Raw genomic sequence first — 16,853 nt, forward strand, 5'->3', positions numbered from 1 at the left:
AAAGGAGTGATAGTGTGTTAAGCAGCAGTGGAAGACTGGAAGGACTTGCTCCAGAAATATGGGTTAGTCCTTTTTCGGTGAAGTAAAGCACAGACTGGCAACTTTGCAAGAGCAGCTGTTAGATGGTGGGAGATACTGAAGTCTAGTAGAGATACTCAAGAGATGATGTTTTCCTTGCAGTTTGGAGATCACACATGACATTTCCACGTCAAACAAGGCTGAAAAGGATGAGGCTGAGTGGTTATTTACATAAGAGGAGCGTGGGCTCTACAGTCAGACAGTGCTGATGGCACAGTGAAAGCTTCAGAAGATTCCAGGGAGCAAGATGTGTGCAGGACTGCATTCTGATACAGAATGGACCTGTATGGACCCATCCTGACAGACCTGTTCAGGTCTCTGTCAAGACAAAACCTGTTATGTTTAGGCTTCACTGCTGTGGGCTTGTGTAAAGCCAGTTCAGGTACGTCTAGTGTGATAACACCTTGTATTGAAGGAGAGAGCACTGCCCAGGGCTCCTGATAGTGTAAGGGTCACTGAAGAAGATATATCAATGAAATGGGAATTCAATTTAGTATTTCCAATTAAGGCCATTCTCTCCCTTTTGTATTAAACTAATTCTCCAGGGATACACTATCCATTCCTTTCACGTCAAGTTGTGCTTTCCTTTGTAATTCTTAGACCTAAATGCTTTATATTCTGAATAGCTTTTCCACAAAGAATCCCACCTTTTCCATAGGAGACACATTTAGGACTGTACTTTGATATTCATTCCTCATGCCTGATAACTGCACTTTTGTGTATCATGAAATTCAAACAGGCACCTCTTTACCTCCATGGGACCTTGCAGGCATTCTGCAGCAGTGCACAAGAATTGGTGAGCTCTACATCACTGCAATGAAACCTCGCAAAATCAGGCTGCTCAGAGCCACTGGCCTGACTGGGTTTGCTTTTGCTGATGTCCCTGGTTGGAAACTGCACATCAATAGAGATTCAGGACAACTTGTACTCTCAACACACAGCAGTGAAATCCCATTAGTACAGTTGAGAGTCAAATTTGTCCCCAAGAGTTTTGAGGCTCTGAAATAAACAAAATACACCCAGGTATCATGCAATGCCTAATTTCAATCTCTAATTCATCAATTTGTAACAGCAGAAAACTTCCTCTGGGTAAATCTGGCCAGTATGAAGACTTTACAGAAACAAATGGAGATCAAAGAAAGCCTTGCTGAAAATTACAGAGCTATCCACTCAGGGGTCTGCCCAGTCTGCAATGGAGCAATTATTACCTTAATTAAGCCTGATCCAGTGGAAAGCATAAAGCTTTTAGTGACAGGAAAGTGACTCCTGAAAGATGATGGCTTTTAAAAACTCTGATTATGACAGTTAATTTCAATTCACTGTACACCAGCTTGTTAAAAAAAAAAAACAAAACAGTAAAAAGCAGCACAGGTGATTACTTTTGGATCCTCAGCACATTTCCTTTAATGATTAAAAGAATATTTAATGGCTGGTGCTTACTTTATTTCTTCTTTCTGACTAAACAGCACTAAACAAAACTCTTTGCAAATTACTTTTTTTCCTTTTTTTTTTTTTTTTAAATACTCTTGATCACCGAAGAGGAAAATGGAGCAGTAACTCTGCTGCCTTTTGTTTGCCCAATACTACTTCCAAGTTGAATTCATGCATTCTTAAATGAACACAAGCAGTTGCTCTTCTAAAGAATTAAGTGGGGAATGAGAGCAAGTAAATTACTGAGCCTGTCATTTGGATCACTGACTCGCATCGCTGTTTTGCAGGACTCCACGTGGTGTGGAATTTTAATGTGGAGTGCAACTGATTTGTATGAGTTGCTTGTGCAAAGCTGATGGCAAGGGGAAGAAACCTGCAATGGGGACCCTAGGAATGACAGCTGAGCCAAGAAGCTCTGCCTTGTCCAGTCTTCCCCTCCCCTCAGTAACTCACACCTGCCCCCAGGACACAACCCCATTTCATGTAATTGAAACAAATACTGTGAAGTGACATATAAAAAGATGAAAAATATGTGCTTGCAAAGCTGAAGTGACAAAATGTTGGGTGTGGCTGGGACACATCCAGAAGAGCAAGCAGACTACAACCATGAAACCTGTTAGTAGGTGACATTAATTGCTAGTTTTACCTGATGTTGTCAGTCATCACCATCATTTAAACAAAGACCCATGGTATGATTATAACAAATAATGTTATGTTGATGTAACAGTTAATAAAATTATTACCCACATTGTTAAAAATAGCTGGAAGCAGCACTAATTAAAAGCATTGGGATAACCCAATTCACAGCACATGCAAAGCACATGAGATGCATGACTTCAGTTCCCATGTGACTGAAATGTTAAACAATCCTGAAGCCCTTTGCATTTAAAATAGCATCAGTCTATGATAATACCTTACAAGAAAAAAGACTATGTTACTTCTCTGAAAAGCATTTATCTTCATAAGACACCGAATAAATTTCAGGTTTAGCTAGGATCATTTATTCCCTCTATAATCTTGGGACTAAGTTCTGTTCATGCTTACATGAATGTCAGAACTGTCAGATCCTGACAGGCAGCTGGGAACAAAATTCTGTGTCTTATTTTAACTGAGTGGCCAATATAACCACATATGCTCATAGTCACAGGTTCAGCTGCTCTTTGTTCTAAGAGCCAGGCCTGCACAGTTCCCTGTCAGAATCCTCGGTAAGTCCTATCCCACGTGTTTACATGAGACTCAGTGATAAAGAGGGCCTTTGACTAAGGAAACCCTCAGCTTTAAATGTATTCTTACATACTCCACAGCTCATATGTCCGCCACAACTGGTAACTCCTAGCACCTTAACTGCTGTGTAGCAATTCCACTTACTTCTGGAAATGACAAAAGGACTAATAATTCTTCTTAAACTGGGGCACAGAAACCACACTGTTGTCACGCAGTAAGGTGTTTCTGGGTTCAGTCATGGGTTATCACTAAAAATGCCCTCTAATATTAAAGCACCCTGAAACCCAATGTATAAATATGATGATATCTTATGTCCCTTTTGTAAATGTATCTCCAGTGTAAATGAATGTTTCTCTCTGCCTCTGTTTATATTCGTGCATACAAGTGTTCATTTAACCTTCGCATCAGCCTCCTGTCCCCTCCTGAGCCCCTTTGTTTTTACCTTATTTAAGCTGCGTGCAGCACTGTCCTTCCCGCCTGGAGTCAGGTTCCGGAGCTGCACGTCAAGCAAGTTCACCAGCTGGACCATGGCGGACACGGAGTACGCGATGTCACCGGCGTACAGGTGGTTTTTGGTGTGCTCCGCGAGCTCCCGGGCAATGTTGGCAGCCATCTCCCCCGACTTCATCTGCAGTCGAGAAAACAGAGGGAAAGGTTGTACCCAGCTGCTAACGTGATGTTACTCCAGTCCCTTCCAATCCCACAGTTTTAAGCAAGTTAACTCCTCGCAAGAAGAAGAAAAAGAAAAGAAATGAAGAAGAGGAGAAGAAAAGGAGAATAGAAGAATTTCCCAAGAAGTAAACCACATCAAGGGTTTTACCATCTTTTTACCATGAACAGTGTTTTGAGTATGGTTATAAATGTGTTTTTTCCAGCTATAGTCACCCATGTTGGCTTCAACAATTTCTTCTCATGGGGCACTGTTTTCCATGGGATGCCCATGCTAATGAAGACTTTAATTAGCCTTACCTATGCCACTTGAAAAAAAACAAACCATATAAACAGTCTCTCCTGTCAAGGAAGAGCAGTTTCTGATTCCAGAAGGTTACCTGATGATAAGTGATGACTTTTGTTACAACTGCACAAAAATGTTCCATGTGAAAGGAACAAAAATAGGTGACATAACCCAGATCAACCAGAGAATAAAGTTCACAGTTCCCATCTTATGGATTTAATAATCAGGTGCTAATTTATCACAGCATTTGCACGCAGGCTCCTTATCACACAGGCCACATCATCTATAATGGGGCTAGTGACTCTCAGCACGTATAAAAGCATACTAACTCAGGACAAAAAGGCTTAAGGTTTCAAGCAGAGGCCCACTGGAAGGGAAAACCCAGCAGACTGTTCGGTTGAATCTTCTATTGAAAGACTTTTATCATGTAGTTGAGTCACAAAACTCACAAATCACCTGCAGTGAAATTCACTGTGTAATTATTTGCAAAACTCTAACTTTGTCCCCTGTGGCTTTTTCCTCTTTCTTGCTGTGTTTTGCTCTCCCTATCTGGTAACCCTTTTCTATGCCATGGGGATTTGGGACAGGGCAGTTGGTCCCATCTCCTTTTTATGAGAAGCCCACTACAAAAACACTATTACAAGTAGCATATATATGCCAGGGATAAGGAGAAATTACACAGGATGACACTTTAACAAAGCTCCCACTTCTCTGTCAGGCTCAATGATCAACTCTGCTGGGCTCTTCATATGAATTTCCAATTGTTTTATCTTCCAAGAGCTAAAAATCAGATATTTCTCTTGTTCCCTCAATTTCTGGTGCTTATTATAAAAGCAAGATTCTAGGGAAAGATTACAGGCTGAGCTTCTACCTCTCTGTAAATCAATTAGCTGAGTTATAAATGAATAACTTACTTTTATCAATTTGACAGCAACAGCCCATCTGATTTAATGAAATCTAACTGAATATGTTCATATGCTCGTCCTCAGAGAATTAAAGCATATGATGATATAGAGAAGATAAATAAAGGAGATAATATGTTGTTCTTCTCATTAGAGTAGTGATAACATATATTCAAAAACTAAATTATTTCTTCCTCGTTGCACAGAAGGCTAATGCCATAGAAACCAGATCCTATTCTTACAGCTGCCTGCTCTCCTAAGCAGCTGAAGAAAGCCACGCATCAGCAGAGAGGCTGAATTTTGACCTCTTCTGTTGGCTCTCAGAACTTTAAAGAATGACTGCATCAAATCCCTTTACATAAAGAAATCAATTTCAACATTTTCCTGCAGTTCATCGCTGGAGCTTAGCATGTATCATGACACATTGTGTTTCTGTAAGCTTTACAGAAAACTGCAGGAATTCAAGACTTTTTTTTAGATATATTAGAAAAGAAAATCCCTGCTACCCAATATGTGATGCCCACATTTTCACTTGGACCACAAACCTATGCAAACTGGCACGCTCAGAGAAAATTGCTCAGGTGCCACAAAGACAAAGACAAGAGTTTTCTTTCCCTGCAGGTTGCTGTTGTTCCTATCTGTCTGCTAAAGTAGTGTGGGCTGGTCACTAATAAACCCTTTCCCTCTTCTCTTGTACTGACCCTAAAAACTGCAAAGCTGAGGAATTCTAGTGTGGCCAAATAAACAACACAAAAAATAGGTAACAATTGAAGAAATGCCCCAGAAAAAGGCAGACTAAAGCTCAAAATCTGTGAACTCCTAGGACATAGAAGTATTTACTCAAACTTTTTCACATGCCCAGGTGTCCTGAAAACACAGAGATGTGCCATTCCCTTGGGACAACGTTTTTGGTTGACAGGTAATGAAGCTACTTCTTAGCACTGACAGTTCCAAACCTATACACTGTCATACAGAAAATGCAGGTACAAGTCACTACAGCAGTGCTGAGACACTCGTCCATTCTGGCTGCGCGCATGAGGGGGCGTCCAAAATGATGGCTGTGTGACGTGCTAATGCTAATGTCTGCAATTCTTTTAGAGCACTTTCCACTGAAACTGAAGTGCAATCCTGTCAGACCCAACTTCTACTATCAGTCCCAAATGTTGGCTGAATATTCCAGGGCTAAGATATATATATGGTCCCTTATAACAGGATTGAGACCTTTTTTTTGGTTAATTTTACGTAATGCTCAGCAAAGCTTACTGCTGCCCAAGAGGATGCATTGCTAACTTACTTCCCTTCTATAAAGCACTTCTCCACATCTTCCTCTTCATTATTGCTGCATGGAAAACAAGCTCTTCACAACTTACTTCTTCCAAAACATGTAACACTCTTTAACCCAAACTAACATAGTTATATAGGAACACGGGAACAACCCTTAAGAGGTTCTTCAGTGGTCAGGTTGTAACCAAGAGGTAAGCAAGAAGTACAGAAAAAATGTGCAAGTAACTGACCTTTTTACTGGGAGGCTCAAGAAAAAAAAAAAGGGAATTAAAAATAATGTATCTTTTTATGATTTGAGACAACTTTTTAAAACTTTATATCTTGATTATGAAAAAAAAGCAAACTTAAAAACCAAAAAGGATTCTGGGATAAAAGAAAACATTCTGTTCAAAGCAAACTGGGTTTCTGGTTTTTTTTGGCTGATATTTTTCCTTTTACAAACTGATTAAATCTAGTCTTAGAGTGCTATTTTAAGGTGAGAAAAAATGTTTCTCAATAATGAATAATATTTAATGAAGAATAATAATGTTTCTCAATAATGTCAACACACAAAACATAGTTTTATAGCTTTGCCAAAAAAATTGTTCCCCTCTTCTATTTGGACATAATGGCAGGATTCAGGCTAGATTTACAAATGATCATTGGCACACCTGAAATCCCTCTGTGCAACACTATGCTAATATTTCCAAGTTTGTATCATTATCTTGCACCTTCTTATGACTGAAAAGACTGTGAAATAATAGTTGTCAGAGAGGACATACATTCCTGCCTGTTTCATATATGTCAATGAACAAGGAGTTTTGCCTGGAAAGACCAACAAAGACACTCATGCAGCAGTGCTCACCATTTCAGCCCCACCTTTCTCAGAGGGAACTGACTGCAGAAGAGGACAGTAGAATAAAAATGAGAGAAATTGCAAAAAAATAGTTATTTAGGGAAGAAAACTTGGAAGAAATAAGAAAGATACTGGGAAGGGAATGAATGTGTTAAAGCACCAGTAGTCATAAAAGCAAAAATATTTTCCTGCAGCCCGAGGCTGACTGATATCAAAAAAAGAAAAAGACGATAAGAAAGACTGAACTAGGATTTTTAAGAACAGTGACATAGAGATGGACTGGTCAGCTGGAAAGACCACTAAGTTGATGCTGTTTTCTGGAGGGACAAACAGCTGACAGGTTTCATCAGGCAACATTAGTCAGATAGCAAGGCCATAACATGGGCTGTGAGCTAACTTTTGACACTGCGAAGACTTCACGGCCTTTTTCTTTCCCTAGCAGAAATTTCAACATACATGTGTGCGTTCATAGAAGAGAGTCAGAGCATATATGTCATCCTTTTCTTTTTTTTTTTAATCACAGAATTGATTAGGTTGAAAAATACCTCTGAGATTATCAAGTCCCACCTATGAGCAAACACCACCATGTCAACTAGACCATAGCACCAAGTGCCACATCCAGTCTCTTCATAAATACCTCCAGGGACGGTCCTGGACCGTCCTCCTGGGCAGTCCATTCCAATGTCTAATCTCCCTTTCCGTGAAGAATTTTCTCCTAATGTCCAACGTAAACCTCCCCTGGCACAGCCTGAGACTCTGTCCTCTTGTCTATCCTGTTGATGGTTGCCTGGGAGAAGAGGCTGACCCCCACCTGGCTACAACCTCCTTTCAGGTAGTTGTAGAGAGTTGTAGAGAGTGATAAGGCTCTCTTCAAGCCTCCTTTTCTCCAGGCTAAACTCCAGCTCCCTCAGTTGCTCCTCATAAGATTTGTGCTCCAGACCCTTCACCAGCTTCATTGCTGTTCTCTGGACTTGCTCCAGCACCTCAATGTATTTCTTTCTGAGTACAGAGGGACAATCACTGCTCTGGTCCTGCAGGCCAGGATGCCATTGGCCTTCTTAGCCACCTGGACACGCTGTTGGCTCATGTTCAGCCGCTGTCAACCAGCACCTCCAGGTCCTTTTCCACTGAGCTGCCTTCCAACCACTCTGCCCCCAGCCTGTAGCCCTACATAGAGTTATTGTAGCTGAAGTGAAGGACCTGGCACTTGGTCTTGTTGAACCTCATACCACTGGTCTCAGCCCATCCATCTAGCCTGTCTACACCCTCTGCAGAGCCTTCCTATTCTCCAGCAGAGAATGAGCACTCCCACCACATGAACAACCCATTCCATTCAACTTTCCTTTTTTCTTTTATTGGATGATACCCAAGGATATAACTAACTAATTAAACACAGGTTATCCAACAGAGAGTTGGATCACTGCTCTCCATATAATACAGCAGAGCTAGAGAACACTGAAAAAGTGGTTTTGAAATTACAGTATTCAAACAACTTAAACTGCATTTTACGACCCTTTAATAATACATCAGCCATGGCATCTGGTCCATCCTGTTCATGACAGCACTCTGAAAACAGACTGTCAAAAGCAACTTGGATGAATGATTTCATCATGGTGTCATCAGGACTGCAACTTCACCCTCAGGCCTGGACACTATGACGTGGTGATGTCCTACACAAAACCTAACTTCCTCTGCAATGCATGCCCAAGCAGATCTACAATACCTGAGGAAGGTACAATGAACCCTGAGGTTCATCTGCTCTTTGTGAGGACATGATCTAGGCCGCTCAGGAGGACATGTAAATCTAAAGCATGTGTTTTAGATTTACAGATTGTATCTTTGTGTACATTCCTGAAGGACACAAAAGCTTTCTGTTCTGCTACAAAAGAGGCCTCCTCCCTTTCAGTGGCTTGAAGCTGAGCACAGTGGTGCCTGTACCTCCCAGGCAGTACCCAAAACTGAAAGCTGCAGCACGGAAGCGATATTTTCAGGCAAGTCACACACTGTACTAAGGATGGTGCTGATGAAAGCAAGAGGTAAAACAAACAGGCTGAGACTGAATGTATGACCCCATGATCAGGACGATGCAATGTATCCAAAGCTGACCTTTTTGCTTCCTGTTACTGTATGACTCCAGAAATAACCCAGGTAGCAGTGCATAATTCAATTGCACTGGCAAGTTTATTCTCCTGCTATGTTACGAGGGCACGGTAGGCACCAACAATAAAGTTAAAGTAAATGTCAGGAGGCCAATGAATTGCTGAAGCGAACATTTGTTCTGATCTTCCATCAAGCACAATAACTCTAATGGAAGCTAAGAAATGGCCGTAAAACCTAATACCGTGATGCAAGCAGGCAAACACCAGTCTGAGTTCAGCAGGAGAAAGAAAGAAGTAAATAATAATCCTTCCTTCACTACAGAGATATGAAAGCAAACACAGCATTTCCCTACCATCTTTTCTGCCTGAAATCCCTCCAGGGGACCCACCACCCTTCTTCCTGAGCGGGGTGGAAGTTTGGACCCAGCAGGTGACAGAAGCGGAGATTATTGGGAGACAAAGCAGATTAGGAATGAAGACACTGAGCAGGTATGAACCCTGGTTGCCAAAAAAGTATTTCTACCCATTTTGTCAGCTGTGCTGCAGCTGCAGACGCTGTGGGATGGGTGGCCCAGTGAGGACCCAGGAGAGCTAGAGACGCAGGGGAGCTGAGCTGCAGGGTGTGAGCACCTCTGTCCTCATGGCACAGCTGGCTTACTGCTTCCTCTATCTGCCCCCACAGCAGCAAGAAGAAAAGCTGGCTTGGCTTAGAGGAGGAAGGCTCCTTTTTCATCTTTAGAGAGGTGCTGGAGCAAATCTGCAAGCCCGCAGAAGGGAAGTATCCCATCCACAGCAGGGATGTGAGAAACAAGTTCTTGATTTATGGATAAATCAGTCTCCATCTCTTAAGTGCAGCAATGATTTTCTAGCCTCTTGCTTGGGCAGGGAAACCAAGCAGCTATTGGTTATTTCGGAATTAATTTAAAATTGTGTTTACTCTAAGGATCCTACTGAATCTTAAAGGCAGGACATCCCCATGAGCCGAAAGATGAACTGGTGGGGAATAAGATTGGCCTGGCTGAACAGAGAGCTCTGGTTGGAATGAAAGGAAAAATGGAGAGCTTATGACTTCTGGAAAAAGGGGCAGGTAACTAAGGAGGACTACAAGGACATCGTGAGGTTGTACAGGGAGAAAATTAGCAGGGTCAAAGCTCAACTAGAACTTTGTATGTCTACTGCCACAAAGGACAATAAAAATGTTTCTCTAAATACACTTACAACAAAAGGAGGGCTAAGGAGAATCTCCATCCTTTATTGGATATGAGGGCAAACATAGTGACCAGGGAAGTAGTTGAGTCACCAGCCCTGAAGGGATTTAAAAGACATGCAGATGTGGCACTTAGGGACATGGATTTATGGTGGACATGGCAGCTTTGGGTGAATGGTTGGACTCAATGATCTTAGAGGTCTTTTCCAACCAAAATGATTCAATGAATGCAAATCCCAACACAAACCCCTAGGCAAGCCAGACAGGGCTTTCCCCTCAAAAGTCACTCCTGGAAAGTCTTGATTTTTTGTAACAACTCTCCATAGACAATGGGTCACATAACCCAAGATCCCAGTGAATTTCCACTCAGGCAAAATGAGATCCAGGGTAATTTGGTAGATTCCCAAATATCAACTGGTGGAAGGTTTCCAAAGCTGAACATAACTAAGTTCCTTCAGGAAAGAAAAAACAAAATCAAGTCCCAGTTCTAACCTGGTGGGCATTTCTGAAAACCTGGTTGTTCAATTTTAGCCTGCTATGAAAGCGTGTAACAAATGAAATGGGGCTCATTTGTTACGCAAATGATAGCTAGAGTTTCAAATAAAATAAGCCTAACCCTGATGAAGATTTCATCAGTGCAGGCTATTATTTCCCTCTGCTAATGGCTTACGGCCTAGTCATCTTCACCGAGCAGCAAGAGGTCTCCCAGCTGCCTGGGTGAATTATGGCTGGAGTAAGTAATATTAACCCCTCCAGGATCAGTACATAGGTCATAAAACAAGAGCTGCACAGCTGCTAATGCCAGCAAAGGCAGTCTTTATTAATCAGCTCACTGGGCATATGGCAGTAGAGATGCCCACCCTCCTCTGTGGGACAGAAGAACTATGGGCTTTGGAAGGGCTGCACCATATCACAGCAGTCCGATGTCTTCCCTGCCTTTGGGGAGGGACGGGTATAAACACAGACGAAGCGAGACAGTGATGATCAGGGGCATACGTGCAATTCACAGGCTGCTGAGCCTCAGTTAAGATGAAGGACAGGGAGCAGGTTCTTTGGGAGTGCAGTGTTATCACTAGTGGGGTTCCCCAAGGCTCCATCTGAGGCCCTCTTCAACACCTTCATATACAACTGGAACACAGGACTGGAAGGGATCCTAAGCAAGTTTGCAGATGACACAAAACTCAAGAGGAGCTGTTGACTCCCTCGAAGGCAGGAAGGCCCTGCAGAGAGACCTCAACAAATCAGAAGACTGGGCAATAACCAACCACATGAAGTTCAACAAGAGGAAGTGCTGGATTCTGCACCTGGGATGGGGTAACCCTGGATGTACATACAGACTGGGGAATGAGATGCTGGAAAGCAGTGCCACAGAAAGAGACCTGGGGGTCCTGGTCGATGGCAAGTTGAATGAGTCAGCAGTGCCCTGGTAGCCAGGAGGGCCAACTGTGTCCTGGGGGGCATCAGGCACAGTATCACCAGCCAGTTGAGGGAGGGAATTGTCCTGCTCTGCTCTGCACTGGTGCGGCATCACCTTGAATATTGTGTGCAGTTTTGGGCACTGCAATATAGGAAAGACAATAAGCTGTTGGAGAGTGTCCAAAGGAGGGCAACAAAGATGGTGAAGGGCCTTGAGGGAAAGCTGTATGAGGAGCAGCTCCAGGTCTGTTTAGCCTGGAGGAGACTGAGGGGAGACCTCACTGCAGTTTGCAACTTCCTCATAAGAGAAAGGGGAGCGGTAGGCACTTATCTTTTCTCTGAGGTGACCAGTGACAGAACCCAAGGGAATAGCCTGAAGTTGTGTCAGGGGAGGTTTAGGTTGGATATCAGGAAAAGGTTCTTCACACAGGGGGTGGCTGGGCACTGGAACAGGCTCCCCAGGAAAGTGTCACAGTACCAATGTTGACAGAGTTCAAGAAGCATTTGGACAATACTCTTGGGCACATGGTGTGATTCTTAGGGATGCTCCTGTGCAGGGCCAGGAGTTGGACTTGATGATCCTTGTGATCCCTTCCAGCTCGGCATATTCTGTGATTCTGTTGCTATCGTGCAGCAGCACAGCTAACTTGCAACGCCGGGACTTGCTTGCTCTGGCTAAAGGAGTGAATAAATCCCCACAAATTGCTATAATAAAGATTCAGCCCACAAACTCTACAGCGTAAACACACATCTGGTCTCTGTTTGTAATGAAATCAGCTGAAAGCACCACTGTGCATTAATAACAAAAACGCTCAACATATTGCTACCAAATAAGCTCTGCTTGTCTTGAACTTCCATTGTCACATGTTAATGCACTTTTAACACTGATAAATGATGAAGTGCTAGAAAACATTCATCAAGGGACTTAAGAGTCAAGAGCTATGCATTACTCTGGCATTGTTTTCTATTCCATCAGTTCTGTTATAATTTGGGCAGAAGTTAAAAACAGAAAGTCAGAGGCACAATGCAAACATTTCACATTGAGCTTGCCTTTCTTTGGTAAGGATTTCTTAACTAGAGGGTTTATCCTGTGCTTGCGTGACATGAAAAATTCCTAGAGGATGCGTGAAAGGGAGTTTCCTTTTGCAACAAGTCAGTTTTTTCCATATGTCCACCCACCTCCTCCTCCCTTTTTCTCCTTTTCTTGCCACAAACAAGAAATGCCATTCACTCTAGTTTAATTCCACTCTCCAGCTCCTCTCCTTTGCCTTCCCTTACCCTCTTTGCCTTAATTTCCGTAAGACAATCATAGTCTTGCTTTCTCCTTGCAATTCCTGGCTACTATGCATAGCTCATGCTTTATGTGTGACTGTCAATCCCTTTAGGTTCCTTGTGTGAAAAAAAAAAGGGAACTGAGGAAGGTCACTCTAGACTCAGAATTGTCAACACATGGGAAGGGTTTTACCTTTTGAGTAATGTGGTTGATCCAGGGTGAAGAGCAGTTGCTAAGATCAGGTCCTTGGGGTTCCCAGATACCATCTGGCGCAAGACATCGGAAAGTCGCGACCCCTGCAATAGGAAAGCCATTGCGTTCAATGTTATTGGTTACATTTTGTCCCCAGCACACCATGTCATAGGCTTCGTTTCACAGTGACATATACCTCATGCAAAACCTGGGAGCTTATTAGTGCTCAGGTCCTCAGTAGGACACTTCTGAGTCATCTCAGTGTCCAAGTCTCCCATCATCTTGATGCTTAGGGGCCCTAAGACGTAAAAGACCCACGAGGTAATGCAGGAACACTATTTCCAATTTGCCAAGCAGAAACTACAGAGAAAGGACTTTGCCTTAGGCCAGGTAGGAAAGCTGCCCGGTACTAAGAAATCAAAACTAGATCTCAAACACTGAGCCAGCACCTTGAGTGCTCTGCCCCACCACTGGTGAATCGGGATCAGACCCTGTGCCTCCACTTCCTTTCTGCTTTCTGAAGATTTTATGGCTCTGAATCATCATTACACCATTTGGGTGGATACACACACAAGTTTGAAAGTCGTGAATGCCAAGATGTAATGTTGAGCTTTACAGTCAACCCCCAAGTGTCAAGAGGGACTTTAGAGGAAAGAGCTGTTTGGAAAGAGCTGCCCAATCCCTGCTGCAAAAGACAGCAAACTGCCTCAGGCCCTTTCAGACAAAGAGAAATGCATCTGAAATGGTGCAGTTAAAGATCGTTAAAAAGCAAGAAAAACTTTCTGCCCCCAGAGAACTGAACTCTTCAGCATGAAATACAGGCTGGTCTGACAGTAGCTCCAATTAAAACCAGTGAGAGTTTGCTCATGCCTTCAAAGAGAGTTGGAAGAGACCCATTGCTAATATTCCACAGCTTTTAACAAGTTGCATGAAGCACAGAAATTAGAGATGGGAAAGGTTTATGGCCATCCCCTATCAATAAATTGGATTATTTTATTTTCCTTAGCTATTTTCATCCAATCCTTAGCTCCTGTGCCTAGGAAAGGGCATCCTGCATCCAGCCTTCATCTTCACAGTTTTGGTTCAGAATATCCTTTCCCCTCTCTGGGAACCACATGATACTTTTTGCATTAATTTTACCAAGTAGGGCTGGGAAAGACAGCAAAAATGTTCTTTACCTATTCTCACCACTGATGCCTTTCCATGCCCCTCATACTTTAACAGGTATTTTATCAGTCTGTCCTCACCAAATTCAAGAGTAAGTCAGTATTCATATACACAGGTGTGAATGGCTATCTAGGAATGGAGAATTAACAGAGATTCTTCTCTGCAAGCCAGATCCCCTCAGTCCTTATTTTCAGGCAACTTCCTCCACTTTAAGATTTCTCCTTTGCAAGCAATTTTTGGGACTGGACACCAAGACTAGTGTGAAAAATAAATATTTTTAGAAAACTGCATTTGTTAAAACACAGAGAACTGAACCATATGCCAAAACCCATTCTTCATTTGATTGTATTTTAAATTGAACAGAAAATTTCCAAAAGCAACGTTTTTCAAGAAAACAATTGGGAGAAGAGTAGAAGAAAAGGGGCAAAATCTTTCTTTTGAAAGATTTGGCTTTGTTTCTCTGCTGCTTTCCCAGCTGATCACACTGGATGCTGGCTGCAGTTTGAAAAATCACTTGCACTGGTTCAGAAGCTTCAAAACACAAGTTTTGTTGACCTCCTCCCCCATCCCCTCTCTGCCCCAAAACAAACAAAATATTAGCCATCATCAGTCAGTGAGTCCAGGGGCTACAAATACAGGCAAAACCAGGATAACAGGTGCATCATACATAACAGAGCATTTTACAGCACATCAAGTGCAACCCCACAGGGTCTTTAGTACTTGTACTCTCATTGGCCAGATGCTAAAGATCCTGCACAAGGTGCTCAGCATCTTGAGGTTTCATCCCCAGCCAGCTGCTTGCCAAACCTGACCAAGGCAAGGCAGACCTGACAGAAGGCATCAGCGTGCTCCAGTGGTGAAAGCTGCCCACTCACAACGTGCCATGGGCAAGTGGAGACAGCTTGCTGTGCCCTCCCACCCCTCGACTCACCTATTGAGCCCATGGGACACGGCTGCTTGGCCACCTGGCCCTGCCGAGTCCGAGACCACATGATATCGCGGGCTTCCACGGGGTCGCAGCTCTCCGCACCGGCGGGCGGCAGCTGGGAGGAGGCGGGCGGGAGGTGCGTGGTCATCTCGTCGGGGACGTCGGCCATGGGCGATGGCGTGCTGGTGCTCCTGTTCCTCCTGCCAGAAGCTGAGGTGGTGGTAGGGCGGCTGGTGGTGCTGGTGGCCATCCGTGGTGTGGTGCTAGCAGTGGTGCTCCCCGGGCCCAGAGCCCCCGAAGTCGATACTCCTGAAACAAAGGCAGAGCTGGTTAAAGAGAGGAAGGAAAAAGGACTCAAGCCTACGTCCTGAGGACATCCCCTCCAATGACTCCGGTGGCCTGCAGAGTTGTAGTTGGAGCTACAGCCAAGGCAAGGCTTGCTGTACAGCCACCTTTCACAGAGAAGCTGGAACAAACAGCGAGAGAAGCACATAGGAGGGTAATGACCGCTGGAGCACAACTGATTTTCCAAAAGCACTAGCCTCTGATGAAAATAAAGCAGCGCTTTATGCCCTCACCATTTTTCTTCCTGGCATTTTAATGTAAAAATCTTATTTTCCATCTTTTAGGGAACACCTAGCACAGAAGTGCTTTTAATTTTTTAGTGTTGCTGAAGACCCAGCTGGTTTGGACAGAAAAACATTTTCCATGGTGTAATAAAAAAAAAAACCCAATAAACAAACCACACCACAAATCTATCCCCAAAACCAGCTGTGAACAGAGGGATGAACACAAGACTGTTCTCTGGAGCAAGTCATTAATTGTCTCTGAGGTTCATGCCTTGCTGCTTCATCCCAAGAGCAGCATCTGGCCCCTTGAGCTGCAGGCCATGTGACACATGCAAAGGTGCACATCAGCCCAGCCAAATCCTCGAGAGTGTAATGCTCAATGGGCTAATTCATTGAAAACCTGCAATGAGCAGTCAAGCAGCAAGAAGTGGTGAGCCTGCTTTAGAAGTGCATTAACCCATTGTACATCCTGCAATAGCCACGCCAAGTACCGTGTGTGGGGAATATTGAGGGATTCCCACCTTATAATTACCTTATTTAGTCTCCTATTTAGACCAAGGTGCTTGCACAGACTGGAGCTTCATATGGATTTCTTTATGGCTTGAACTGAAACATCAGGTGGGGAAACTGAAGCAGCTGGCCTCCAAGTGCTATCCCATCACCCCTGTCATGCCATGCCACATACAGCTTGTGAAGAAGCCTGCTTCTCCCATCTCCTTTGCCTCTCTCTAAGCACCCTTCTGCTTCTCTCAACCTAACACTTTTACTCCAGTTAAACACCAGATATTCACACGCCCCCTCAGTCCCTGCCTAGGGAAACACTGGGGCTAACTGGGAAATGCAGGTAAGGAAGCCATATGAATAGGCTTGTCTGATACCATTCTCACTTTAATTCCCAGGTCATAACATCTCACTACCATCCCACCTCCTCCAACATCCAAAAAGCCTTCAGTCACTGTTGCTCCATGTCCAGCAATGGGAATCTGAGTTTCTACACTAAAGACACCCATGTGTAAAGTCCAGCTTAGCCAAAAATTAATATTAAATGTAACGATTGTCCTGTCGCCCCAAGGAGCACCCTCTTAACTATCCTGCTCTGTGAGAAGGTTCAGCCTGCAAGTTCCTGAAAGGCCATCCTTTTTCTAGGTCCCTTGAAAGTCCCATGCTCACTACTTGTGCAATATTAGATAATAATGCATAATGGGGTGCATTTCAAGCATAGAGAGGTCTGCATTTGCTGTAAAATAGGAGATTTTCCATTCTGAAAGTTTTTTTCTGTTATTTAAGTAATTT

The 16,853-nt window shown here is 43.5% G+C and overlaps 1 protein-coding gene across 15 annotated transcripts in view; it reads right to left on the bottom strand.

Annotated features, from left to right (window-relative positions):
* ADGRL3 (adhesion G protein-coupled receptor L3) overlaps positions 1-16,853 on the bottom strand; it is a 515,791-nt gene that overhangs the window by 95,646 nt on the left and 403,292 nt on the right. For all 15 annotated transcript variants that reach the window (XM_051790785.1, XM_051790777.1, XM_051790772.1 and 12 more), the window contains 3 exons: positions 14,995-15,300; positions 12,897-13,000; positions 3,176-3,361 (listed from right to left, as the gene is read on the bottom strand). In XM_051790785.1, coding sequence (XP_051646745.1) covers positions 3,176-3,361; positions 12,897-13,000; positions 14,995-15,300 — 596 coding nt within the window. The remainder of the gene's footprint in view (positions 1-3,175; positions 3,362-12,896; positions 13,001-14,994; positions 15,301-16,853) is intronic.

Source organism: Manacus candei, unplaced genomic scaffold, assembly GCF_025592945.1.
Source record: "Manacus candei isolate 608988 ecotype Guabito, Panama unplaced genomic scaffold, ASM2559294v1 h1tg000028l, whole genome shotgun sequence".
NCBI classification, from domain to species: domain Eukaryota; kingdom Metazoa; phylum Chordata; class Aves; order Passeriformes; family Pipridae; genus Manacus; species Manacus candei.